This window comes from Lolium perenne, chromosome 6, assembly GCF_019359855.2.
Source record: "Lolium perenne isolate Kyuss_39 chromosome 6, Kyuss_2.0, whole genome shotgun sequence".
Lineage (NCBI taxonomy): Eukaryota > Viridiplantae > Streptophyta > Magnoliopsida > Poales > Poaceae > Lolium > Lolium perenne.
This window is the reverse complement of record NC_067249.2, coordinates 79,122,796-79,135,775: the sequence shown is the minus strand read 5'-3', so window position 1 is coordinate 79,135,775 and position 12,980 is coordinate 79,122,796. Positions and strand designations below refer to the sequence as shown.

The window sequence follows — 12,980 nt, the reverse complement described above, 5'->3', positions numbered from 1 at the left end:
ACCTGGACGGATTCCTCGCGCCCTCAGCTCGTTCTCCATCTTCTCCCACTTAGGCTGCCAAAAGCGATACCCTCCTGGCCCCATAATATGATTGTACTCCTTCTTGGCCGCATTCTCCTTATTTTTTTTCGATATTTCAAGGAACTGCTCCGATTTCTTTTGCTTCACAAATTCTGGCCAATCATGTTGCAGTTTCTCATATTGTCCTGTGAAATCCGGAGTCTTGCCCTGCTTGACAAAGTCATGGGCTAGATTTTGCTTGTATTTCCGGAATGCGTTGGCCATCTTAGAAAGAGCGAACTGTTTGACTAGCTTGCACCTCTCCTTGTTTTCCTGAATCTTGTTACCCGCCTCATCGTATCTGCGGTATTCCGGAGGTAGAACGAAATGTTCCATAAGCTTCTTGAAGCAATCTTTTTTTGTTCTCTTATCGACAAAAGTGAAACCAAGACGTGCCTTCTTTGGCTCATTCCACTCCTGGACGGTGATCGAGACGTTGTCTCTAACAACGGCTCCGCATTGGCTGACAAACTTGGTGGCGTTCTTGCTGGGCTCCAGCGGCTTTGCCGGTTTCTTCATCGACAACCTCGATGGTGCATGTTTCGTTTGGTTTCATCGTCTTGGTTGCGCCACGCTTTGACGACGTACTCGATTTTTTCGACGATCCGGCCGAGGGCTAAAATAAGAAAGAGAGTCGCGCGCGTTAGTACACACACATTTATTCAAATCGGTTAGTTTGTATCACCAGACGCTCAATATGTATATATATATACCTCGGCGCCGGAGGTGGTTGCTACTTCCAATTGAAGATCGTCGTTTATCGACGTTTCTTCGGCATCATCTTGCTGACGGCGCCCTTCATCTTCACCCTCAAGGTTCAGATAAGAAGAGATATCATCTTCTTCTTCTCCGGTCGGCACATATAGAATATCGCCTTTTATGATGCCGAACATATGGTCTTCAGCGTCCGGATCATAGTTGTCCAGAATCGGGTCAGCTCTATCGTCCGCCATATGTCGATCTGAAAACATGTAGTCAAAACAAATTAATTGTGTATATGCCAGCATTATCATATCTCTTCTACATATAAAGAGAGAGGGCGACGAGGGAGGCGAGAGGGGACGCGGTGATCGCGTGACCGAGAGAACGGTGGTGGTGGCGAAAGGGGACGCAGTGACCGCGTGACCGAGAGACCGGTGGCGGTGGCGAAAGGGGGACGCAGTGACCGCGTGACCGAGAGACCGGTGTGGCGGTGACCGAGAGGGCGGTGGCGGTACCGAGGACACATAACCCTCGCCGCCCCCTCTCGATCCCAAATAAAATTTTGTTAAGTTAAAATTTTGATCATTAAGTCTAAATTTTGTTAAGTAAAATTTTTCTTAAGTTAAAATTTTGATCATTAAGTCTAAATTTTGTTAAGTTAAAATTTTGATCATTAAGTCTAAATTTTGTTAAGTAAAATTTTTCTTAAATTAAAATTTTGATCATTAAGTCTAAATTTTGTTAAGTTAAAATTTTGATCATTAAGTCTAAATTTTGTTAAGTAAAATTTTTCTTAAGTTAAAATTTTGATCATTAAGTCTAAATTTTGTTAAGTAAAATTTTGATCATTAAGTCTAAATTTTGTTAAGTAAAATTTTAGTTACATTAAGTCTAAATTTTGTTAAGTAAAATTTTAGTTACATTAAGTCTAAATTTTAGTAAAATTTGAGTTACATTATACTATTACATGTGTAAATTTTTGTTAAATTTTGTTACATATTACATATTTGTTAAATTTTGTTAAGTCAAAATTTTGTTAGTATACAAATTTTTAGTTAAGTTAAAAAAACAAAAAAAAAACAAAAAAAAAGAGAGAGGCAGGGGCGCCGGCCGTGTAGGCGCTCCCCGCGCCCTCTCTCTCTCTCTCTCTCTCCCGGCCGGGCGCAGCGCGCGGGCGGCGGCGGCGGGCAAGCGGCCGCGCGCTACGAGTGAAGGGGCGGCGCGCGTGGCGCCGGCAACAGCGCGAAGACCGGGCGGTTGTTCGATCGGCGCGGTTGTTCGACGGGGACGGCGAGACGTACGGCGCGCGCGAAGACCGGGGCGGCGCGCGTTCGCGCGGCTCGGCGCGGCGACGGCGGCGTGGCCGGCAGCGGCGACGGCGGCGTGACAGGAGGCGACGGCGACGGCAGGCAGGGCTTCGCTGCAGCGTCGAGTTCGTCGTTCGCGCGCGGAGAAGAAGATGAACTGGCCACCGAGCCGCCGCGCGTGTATTTATAGTAACCCCCCTTTAGTCGCGGTTGGGGAGGCGACCCGCGACTAAAGGGTACCCTTTAGTCGCGGTTGGCCACACCAACCGCGACTAAAGGGTATTTTCGCCGGGTTTTCGTTTCCCGCGGAAAAATACCCGCGAGGCCAACCGCGACTAAAGGTATTTTTTCAAATTACTTTTCTTTTTCAAATTACTTTTCTTTTTCGAATTACTTTTCTTTTTCAAATTACAAATAATATATCAAAAAGTAAAGAAAAATAAAACTAATTCATTTCAAAATCTGAAAAATACATATAATATATCAATAAATTCAGAAAAATAAAACTAATTCAATTCAAAATCTTAAAAATACAAATATTATATCAAAAAATTCAGAAAATTAAAACTAATTCATTTCTAAATGTTAAAAATACAAATAATGTATGAAAAAATTCAGGAAAATAAAACTAATTCATTTCTAAATCTTAAAAATACAAATAATATATCAAAAAAATCAGAAAAATAAAACTAATTCATTTCAATATGTTAAAAATACAAATAATATATCAAAAAATTAAGAAAAATAAAACTAATTCATTTCAAAATCTGAAAAATACATATAATATATCAATAAATTCAGAAAAATAAAACTAATTCAATTCAAAATCTTAAAAATACAAATATTATATCAAAAAATTCAGAAAATTAAAACTAATTCATTTCTAAATGTTAAAAATACAAATAATGTATGAAAAAATTCAGGAAAATAAAACTAATTCATTTCAATATGTTAAAAATACAAATAATATATCAAAAAATTAAGAAAAATAAAACTAATTCAATTCAAAATGTTTAAAATACATATAATATATCAAAAAATTCATAAAAATAAAACTAATTCAATTCAAAATTTTAAAAATACAAATTATCAAAAATTCATAAAATAAAACTAATTCAATTCAAAAGTTCGTTGGCCCCCTCTTCCCGCCTCTTTTTCCGGCCCCCTCTTCCCTCCTCGTCTTCCCGCCATTTCTTCCCTGTCTTCCCGCCTCTTTCTTCCCGCCAATTGTTTCCCGCCAATTTCTTCCGGCCTCTTTCTTCCCGCCAATTTTTTCCCGCCAATTTCTTCCCGCCACTTTCTCCCCGCCTCTTTCTTCCCGCCTCTGTCTTCCCGCTCCCATTTTTCCCGCCATTTGTCACTACATATAGGTAGCCCGGCTTGGCCAAGCATTATCACATCTCTACAATCTCTCATCACTCTCTCATGGCTTCCACCGCACCCACTCTAACCTACCGGCGGGTGGAGGAGCTTTGCGCCTCGAACTACCCTTGCCCTCCGGCTACCGCGTCCGCTGCCGGAGCCTAGCGCGCGGCGGCGGCGTGCGGTCCCTCCCGTCCCTCGTGGTACCGCGCCGGGCGGCCATCACGAACCACTACTACCTCGACCTCACGCCGGAGCAGCGGATGAATCCCCGCTGGCATCCCGATAACCAGCATACTTGGGACGCCTTCTTCATCAATCGGCGTGAGAGGGCGCTCGCCAAGTATGAGGAGGACGGTCCGCCTCCCGGAAACTTCCACGAGGCCGGCCGTCGGCTATTGTGGTACGGCCGGACTCTGCAGAGCGTCATGGACTACATCACGGCCTGCGATATCCCCGCTGCGCTACCCTCATTCGAGCCACGAGCGCCGCCCGACGACAGCCGACGACAAGAATGGGACGACGACGCCGGCAACTTAGAAGGCGACGACTACCAGTACAACGGCGGCGGCTATGAAGACTACGAGTATGCATATTATACGCCTAGGCAGGAGTATGACTAAATCACTCCAAATTTCATGTATGCAGGAGTATGACTTAGTCACTCCAAATTTCCTATATGCAGGAGTATGACTTAGTCACTCCAAATTTCATGTATGCAGGAGTATGACTTAGTCACTCCAAATTTCATGTATCATCAGTGCTATCTCGAGTCAATTGAATCATTCGAAAATGGACACCAAACACATCACGGGTAATATAATTCACATGATTCATTCAACAAAGTTTGGTACAATAAATTATTACACATCATTTCTTCCCTTGTGTCCCTGCTTGCTTACGATTGTGCCGTATCCATGGAGCATCCTCATCATTTAACTTAATGCTTGGGTCGGTGTTCACTTTGAAGGGCGGAATTTCAGCAAACATATTATAATCTTCTGACATGTCTGTCTTGTCCTCCACTCCCACGATGTTTCTTTTCCCTGAAAGAACAATGTGGCGCTTTGGATCATCGCATGATGTACTGATCGTTTTCTTATCTTTCCGTTTCCTCGGTTTGCTACTCATGTCCTTCACATAGAAAACCTGAGCGACATCTTTCGCTAGGACGAATGGTTCGTCAAGGTAACCAAGATTGTTGAAATCCACCATGGTCATTCCGTATTGCTGGTCCACCTTTACCCCACCTCCTGTTAGCTTGAACCATTTGCACCGGAACAAAGGGACCCTAAAGGAGGGTCCATAGTCAAGTTCACATATCTCCTCTATGTAACCATAATATGTGACCTTTTGCCCATTCTCGGTTGCTGCATCAAAGCGGACACCACTGTTTTGGTTGGTGCTCTTTTTATCTTGGGCGATCGTGTAAAATGTATTCCCATTTATCTCGTACCCTTGGAAAGTCGTTATAGTCGAAGATGGTGTCTTGGCCAACATGTACAGCTGATCTACAACCTTATTGTCACTCATTAAATGTTTTCTCAACCAACTGCCGAAAGTCTCCATGTGGGCCTTCCTAATCCAGGATTCAGGCTTCCCAGGGTTGTCCGAGCGTAAAATATTCTTGTGTTTCTCAAAGTACGGAGCCACCAAGCTGGAATTGGTCGAACGTGTGGTGTGCTTCGGTCAGAGAATGGCCGTCCATACATATCATTGATTTCCTTCCGATCGTGCCTTTTCCACTTAGTCTCCCTCGTGCCGCGATTGAGGAAGACCAATCGGCTTAAGGTCAGGAACAAAGTCAACACAAAACTCAATTACCTCCTCATTTCCATAGCCCTTGGCGATGCTTCCTTCTGGCCTAGCACGGTTACGAACATATTTCTTTAATACTCCCATGAACCTCTCGAAGGGGAACATATTGTGTAGAAATACAGGACCGAGACTGGAAATCTCATCGACTAGGTGAACCAGGAGGTGCGTCATAATATTGAAGAAGGATGGCGGGAACACCAACTCGAAACCGACAAGACATTGGATCACATCGTTCAGTAACCGTGGTAGAACTTCTGGATTGATTACCTTCGAGAGATTGCATTGAGGAATGCACATAGCTTCACAATGGCTACTCGAACATTTTCCGGCAGAGCCCCTCAAAGCAATCGGAAGCAATTGCGTCATAATCACGTGGCAGTCGTGAGACTTCAGGTTTTGGAACTTTTTCTCCGCCATGTTTATTATTCCCTTTATATTGGACGAGAATCCTGACGGGACCTTCATACTGCTCAGGCATTCAAAAAATATGACCTTCTCTTCTTTGGTCAGAGCGTAGCTGGCACGACCTTGAAACCGTTCCGGATGCCGGTCATCAGGGTCTTTCAAACTTTGCTGGTCCTGCCGTGCTTCCTTTGTATCATTTGACTTCCCATACACGCCCAAGAAGCTTAGGATGTTCACGCAAATATTCTTCGTAACGTGCATCACGTCGATTGCAGAGCGGACTTCTAGGACTTTCCAATATTCTAGCTCCCAGAATATAGATTTCTTCTTCCACATGGCTACGTGCCCGTCAGCTCCCTTCGGAACTGATTGTCCGCCAGGACCCTTTCCAAAGATGACTTTCAAATCCTTGACCATATCAAATACCTCGGCACCGGTGTGTTCGCAGGCTTCGGCCGGTGATATGCCTTGCCGTTGTAATGCTTGCCTTTCTTTCTTCTTGGATGACCTTTCGGAAGAAATCGACGATGCCCAAGGTACACGTTCTTCTTACAATTTGGCAAATGTACACTTTCAGTCTCATGTAAGCAGTGCGTGCATGCATTGTATCCCTTATTTGACAGTCCCGAAAGGTTACTAAGAGCAGGCCAATCGTTAATGGTTACGAAAAGCAACGCTCGTAGGTCAAATTCCTCTTCTTTGTGCTCATCCCACACACGGACACCAGGTCTGCCCCACAGCTGTAAAAGTTCATCAACTAATGGCCTTAGGTACACATCGATGTCGTTGCCGGGTTGCTTCGGACCTTGGATGAGCACTGGCATCATAATGAACTTCCGCTTCATGCACAACCAAGGAGGAAGGTTGTAGATGCATAGAGTCACGGGCCAGGTACTATGGCTGGAGCTCTGCTCGCCAAAAGGATTCATGCCATCCGTACTTAGACCAAATCTTATGTTCCTTGCGTCAGGCAAAATCTTTGAACTCTCTGTCGATCTTTCTCCATTGCGTTCCATCTGCGGGGTGTCTCAACTCCCCGTCCGACTTACGGTCCTCTTTGTGCCATCGCAACAACTTGGCATGCTCTTTGTTCCTGAACAGATGTTTCAACCGTGGTATTATAGGAGCATACCACGTCACCTTGGCGGGAACCCTCTTCCTGGGTTTCTGGCCCTCAACATCGTCACCAGGGTCATCGCCTCTGATCTTATAACGCAATGCAGTGCATACCGGGCATTCATTCAAATTCTCGTATTCACCGCGGTAGAGGATGCGATCGTTGATGCATGCATGTATCTTCGTAACCTCTAAACCTAGAGGGCAGACAACCTTCTTTGCTTCGTACGTGCGCGGGCAACTCGTTATTCTTTGGAAACATATTCTTCAACATTTTCAGCAAGTTTTCAAATGCCGAGTCAGCTACACCTGCCTGTGCCTTCCATCTCAGCAAATCCAGTGTGCAGCCCAGCTTTTTCAGACCATCATCGCATCCGGGGTACAGCGCCTTCCTGTGATCCTCTAACATGCGATCCAAATTCTCCCTCTCTTTTTCAGTTTCGCAGCGTCTCCGTGCATCAGCAATGGTCCGACCAAGATCATCAACGGGATCATCACGTGCCTCTTCTTCACCTTCCCCTTCACCTTCCCATTCACCTTCAGCATCCTCCATGAAAGTATCACCGAAATGAGCAAGATAGCTTTCATCGATGAAATCATCCCCTTCTTCATCTTCTTCCATTATAACCCCTCTTTCTCCATGCTTGGTCCAACAATTATAGCTTGGCATGAAACCGTGCCGAAGCAGGTGCATGTGAACATCTCTTGAGGAAGAGTAACCCTTCTGATTCTTACAGTTAACACATGGACAGATAACAAAACCCCCTGCTTGTTCGCATTAGCCACTACGAGGAAATCTTTCAAACCCGCACTGAACTCGCCGGAGAGTCGGTTACCGTACATCCATTGTCGATTCATCTGCATTATTATAATATAAAATATATAATTAACCATCATGCATTTGTTAAACTAACTAGCTACAAACAATATAAATTAAACAATGAACTACACACACATGCATATTTTATCAACGACACATCAAAGGTTCAAGTTGCTAACCGCGATCGAGGAGGAAAAAATAAATGAGAAAGCTCAAGTGTGGCTCCAACACTTCATATCATGTTTGTTTCATGCTCTTGGGGCATTTCATCAAACACCTTATGTGCATAAGAGGAACCAAAAGCAAACCTAACACACACTTGTGAAGTTTGTGAAGAGAATGGCTCCAAATGGCTAAGTGTTGGCTGCTGGATGGGTATATATAGGGGAGGGGCTTTAGTCCCGGTTGGCCTGGCCAACCGCGACTAAAGGCCTTCGGGCACCTTTAGTCGCGGTTGGCCTGGCCAACCGCGACTAAAGCCCCCCACGTGCACCGGCTGGCCACCGAGCGCCCTGGGCCCAGGCCTTTGGTCGCGGTTCGCCTCCCGAACCGCGACTAAAGGTCCCATTAGTCGCGGTTCCTACAGCTTCGCGACTTATGGGGCTCACCCGAAGCCTGTTTTTCTACCAGTGTGCGATCAATAGATGGACCTCCGTTTGAGCAACTTGCACGAGGACATCCAACTTGCGATTTGGAAACAGTAGGCAGCTGTACATTGTGTGATAAGGTTTTCAGGTATGCCAACGTTGAGGTTGAGCAGCGCGCATCAGACTCGGATTAGACCCCTGGATTTGTAACAAGCAAACGCTTCAGTTGCTGTCACCGGGAAGAAAATGCTGCCCATCCAACGGGACGACAAGTCAAGAAATGGACGGGGAGCTGATCCAGGACAGTGGGCTTTCTGTTCACTGATCTGAATTCACCATAAGCAGCTCACCTTCTACAGAAGCTGTCGTAGGCGCCATCATGCCGTACAGTACTACGAAAGCCTAACACTGAGATGTTTATGTGCCTCTCTTTGTTCCGACAGTTGTTGTGTTGTTTTCTCTCTCTATTTTCTTCTCGTGATTAAATTGGCTTTCGTGCGATCTCCACGTCGTATCGGTTCTACAACTCGGATATATTTTACAATACCTTAATGCATTATTAATAACCTATAGAAAAATCTTGGTGTGCGCAAAGTATCTTTGGCTCTTAGCACCAGTGCTCTTTTTATCCAAAAATAATTCAAAAATCATATTTATTAGTTCTAAAAAGTTATAGAAAACATATAGACATGGCCAATGTTGTAACTTGCAAGCATGCAAAACCGCAATGCAAAATAATTTATATTGTTGGCTACACAAAAATGATAAAATCTGATAAAATTTAGAGGTTTTAAAACAAGCATACTTTTTTCATTTTTATGCAGCTCAAAATACAGAGCATTTTCAATTGATGTTTTGCATGTTTGTGGGACACAACATTTTTGTCATAATTTTCTGAACTGATAAATGTCATTTTCAAAATTTTAAAATCTGCGATATCACTAGAGCCTAAGCACCAAAATCTCTAATCCTTCATGCGCTACTATATTACCCGTTACTCAAAATATACATTGGCTTGATCTAGGATGGGCGGGCTGCAACTAGTACGTGTAGCTTCTCGGCGCGATCGCGTGCGCCAGTTCTAGGGCTTCACGTCGTAGTGTAGCTGGCATGCAGGGTGTCAACACGCCAAGGCAGCGGCCCTGGGAATGACAGCGGCCTCCTCCTCCTCCTCCGCTGGATATTGTAGGTCAGAAAGTGGCTTCGTGTGGCCGTGTCTGGGTGTCGCAGATCTCGGGATCACAACAGTGAGTCTTGGTGCCGCGGTCAGTTGAGAGGTGGAGGGCGGCGGTGGCGGTGGTGGTGGTCTTCGATTTCGTGTGCGGTGGCGGGTTCCCGAGTTCGTTATAGTCGATTCAACGACTACCTCACCAGTAGTGAAAATGATCTGGATGGCAGTGGCTGCCTCGTGGCGACGGGGATCCTATGCTAGGCCCAACTGGCTAGTTTCGATAGATTCCACAACGGTGGCGCGATCTCTTAGTTGCGGTTGTCGGTTGAGCCTTTGTGGGTGCCCGTCAGTCTCCAGCTTCAAATAATCAATATAGATCTTGAGCTTCGTGTAGCTCGAAAAGTTCAGAAAAATAGTGAATGCATATACATGTCTAATACTCTTTCGAGATACATAATAAGTATCTTTTAGTATGTGGTCTATACACAAGAAACAGCCTTGGGAATAAAAATATAGTTTTTTTTTTTGCCTTTTTGGAGCCACAACCACAAGTTTGTAGTTTTTTTTATTGCATAGGCTAAAATGTAACATACTCCCTCGGTTCCACAATTTTTATCGTCGATTTGCGACAAAAGTTATAAAAGGAGGGAGTATTAATTAATGATTTTTTATTTCTATGTAGATTGCCACCTCAGAGTTGATGTTTACGAATATTATCGTTGCAAGATGGTGACTTGCCAAAAACTCGAGTAGAAAGATCATGGAGGCCCAATCAACCTGAAAAAACTAGCTTATCTCACCATGGATTCGAACTCATGGACAAATTAGCAGGCGACAGTATTGGCATAAAAGCAGCCACGGAGAATTCCATTCTTGCAAGTAATAATCCGTCAAATACACCTTTATGCCCAACCGTTTTCGTGCCGACCTCAACAGAACCACGCAGGTAGAAGAAATGGTCAAATTTCCGTGGAAAGCTGACGAGCAATATTACACGCCTAGTCACCTATACTGGACTGCTGGAGCACAACAGTCATATCATCGCTTTGTTGCTACATGTTTCGTGCTGGAATTGGTTGGTTGGTTTCAGTTGCAGGAAAGCGATATCCAACACCGCCAGGCCATGTCATGTCAAGTGGTTCCAATTGGAGAGGATATGAACCCCACACAGAATCCATTCTTTCCCAGCCATGGAGAATCCGGCGTTCCGGTGGGCACGGCGATCCCAAACGAAGCGTGCCTGCCCTTTCCGAAGCACGCGTAGCGTTTGAGCTAACGAAAACTGTACGCTTAGCGAGCTTCCTCTTTGGCATTCCAGGTCAAGAAGACAAGGACCTAATAACACTCTTGGCACAAGTTATATCAAGATTGGAAGAAAAGTTGGATGGTGATATTAACAGGAAACAAAGCAATACAGAAGAAAAGTCCATAAAGGAGAGAGTAGCTTGGAAGAAATAGATGAAGTCGGTTCAGTCAGTGGTAATAGGAGAAGAACAGGAGTACTGTATGTATATTCCTGTCAAAAAAAAAGTGTATGTATATATACCTAGTAGTAACACATGATTTATTTATTTACATGATCTCACAGTGCCAAAAACATATTCTACATAGCGTCTATATTACACAAGCAGGTAATGGTACACGGGGAGGAGAGGACGGATCCATATGTATACAGGTATGTACAAGGACAACACAGACCAACTCCTCTCGGCGCGCGGCCAAGCAAGACTCCAAGAGAAGCACCGCTCATACTACTGTACATATGTCATACTAGGGCACATCAGAAATATCGTCAAAAATCCTACTAGTTCGATCGAGAAGGAGAAATGGAAGAGGGAGCAAGCAGAGGAGCAGACTCTAGCTCATACGTAGTAGATCGAAGGACCAAGCTCAACAATAGCTCGTGCCGGAGCCGGAAGCAGAGCAAGATGGATCACATGCCGCCGTACACCGCGCGGGAGCACTTGCCCTTGATCCACTTGACGCTGCGCCGCACCGACCCCTTCACCTTCCCCTCCACGTCGTACACCTTGTACGCCACCAGCCGCTTCTTCCTCTGCAGCTCCGCCTCGGCGTCGTCGCCGGGAGCAGCCGCTACAGCCGCCTTCTTGGCCGGGACTTTGGCTGGGGCCTCGTCGTCGACCAATGCGGCGAAGGAGGGGGTGTAGCTTCGGAGGTTGAGGGAGCGGCGGCCGGCGTTGCACCACACGGGGGCGGCGGCGGTGCTGGGCCCCTTGGCCTGCGGGGTGCTGCCGCCGGAGAGAGGGTTGTAGGAGGCGGAGTAGGAGGCGCTGTAGCACCGGAGGTTCAGGCCCGGGGCGGGGCTGGAGACGGTCTTGGTGCTGCCGCTCCGCTGCACGGCGGGCGCCACCGCGCGCGACCAGGAAGATGAAGAAAGGGTGCTCTTCGCGCGCTGCATCTTCTTGTGCGCCGCCGGCGCGAAGGAGGCGGCGTAGGAGGCGCTGTGGCACCGGAGGTCGTTCGCCGGCGCCGTCACGGACGTGCTCCGCTCGGCGCAGGACATGGACCTCTCCATTGGCATGTTCTACTACGTACGTACGTGTTTGTGTGGGTGTGGAGCTGTGGAACTGATGACTGGCGCCAAGAATAAGGCAGGACCGGGATGACTGCCGGGAATAGCTGGTGGAGGAGCCCTTTTATCAAGTGGCCGGAGGTCGTGGAGCCGCGGAATTTGGAAGTGTCGATCAGCTGGGGACAGGGGCCAGCCAGAACCACGGCTGAACACGCTGCACGGAGCTAGCTACATTATGGTTTTGGAAGATAGTCCGATCACCAAGACGTGTGAAAGAGGGGCTGCGGTAGCTCTCAGCTTCATTCATAGGGACCGGACACAGACGGTACTGTTGCTGGTGGTGGGGAGCTCCGTTCTCTTGATGTTCTTTCTTTTGGCCTACCTACATTGCATCAGGAAATTCAGGATCAGATTTGCTTTAGCGTGCGTGTGTAGAAGCTATAGGGCAGCCGAAAAGATGAAAAAGCAGGGGAGCTTTTTTACCGATGAGTTCTGCTTTTTTATCGATCTCGTCATGTGGATGTGGAAATGCTCCTTCCGTTTTTAAAAAATTATTTTAACTTCTTTCTGTATCTAGAAAACAATGGAGAAAATTATTTTAGGACAGAAAGAATAAGTAATCTACAAATGATTTGATCATAAGATTCCTCTAACAAAGGGACGGGAAAGATTTTATCCGACGGCCACGAAGAGTCTGTCTATAGATAGTCCACCACCCCACTTTACATAGGATATAGTTTTGCGAAAAGAAAACTAAGAAGTAATTGATGTTTTCTTTAGACATGCGAACCCTACTCAAGATATTACTTTCTTTTTTTTTGCACCAAAATTTTGGTCCAAACATGTAGAGCATCTATTCTATTATATACTAAAAGCAAAATGCGGAGGTCTAAAATAGTGATACGAGGTTAATCCACATCATTAGGATTATTTTAGCTGTTAGATCTGTAATTTAATGGTTAAGATTTAAAGATTTTACGTAACATGTACAAGCGTGCATATTTTGTGGAAATATACGACACGTCATGTTTGACATGTACATTTAATCCACATAACCAGAATAATTTTAGTTGTTAAAGATCTGTAATTTAATGGTCAA

General features: G+C 45.4%; 1 protein-coding gene across 1 annotated transcript; it reads right to left on the bottom strand.

The window, feature by feature from the left end:
• Positions 1–10,895: 10,895 nt before the first annotated feature.
• Positions 10,896–12,130, bottom strand: LOC127307790 (uncharacterized). The gene has a single exon (XM_051338569.2). The coding sequence runs from the start codon at positions 11,888–11,890 to the stop codon at positions 11,282–11,284; it is 609 nt and encodes a 202-aa protein (XP_051194529.1). The 5' UTR covers positions 11,891–12,130; the 3' UTR covers positions 10,896–11,281.
• Positions 12,131–12,980: the final 850 nt, after the last annotated feature.

Bases quoted from the DNA above. Each gene is read 5' to 3' on its own strand.
- LOC127307790 (XM_051338569.2), bottom strand. From the start codon at position 11,890: ATGCCAATGGAGAGGTCCATGTCCTGCGCCGAGCGGAGCACGTCCGTG.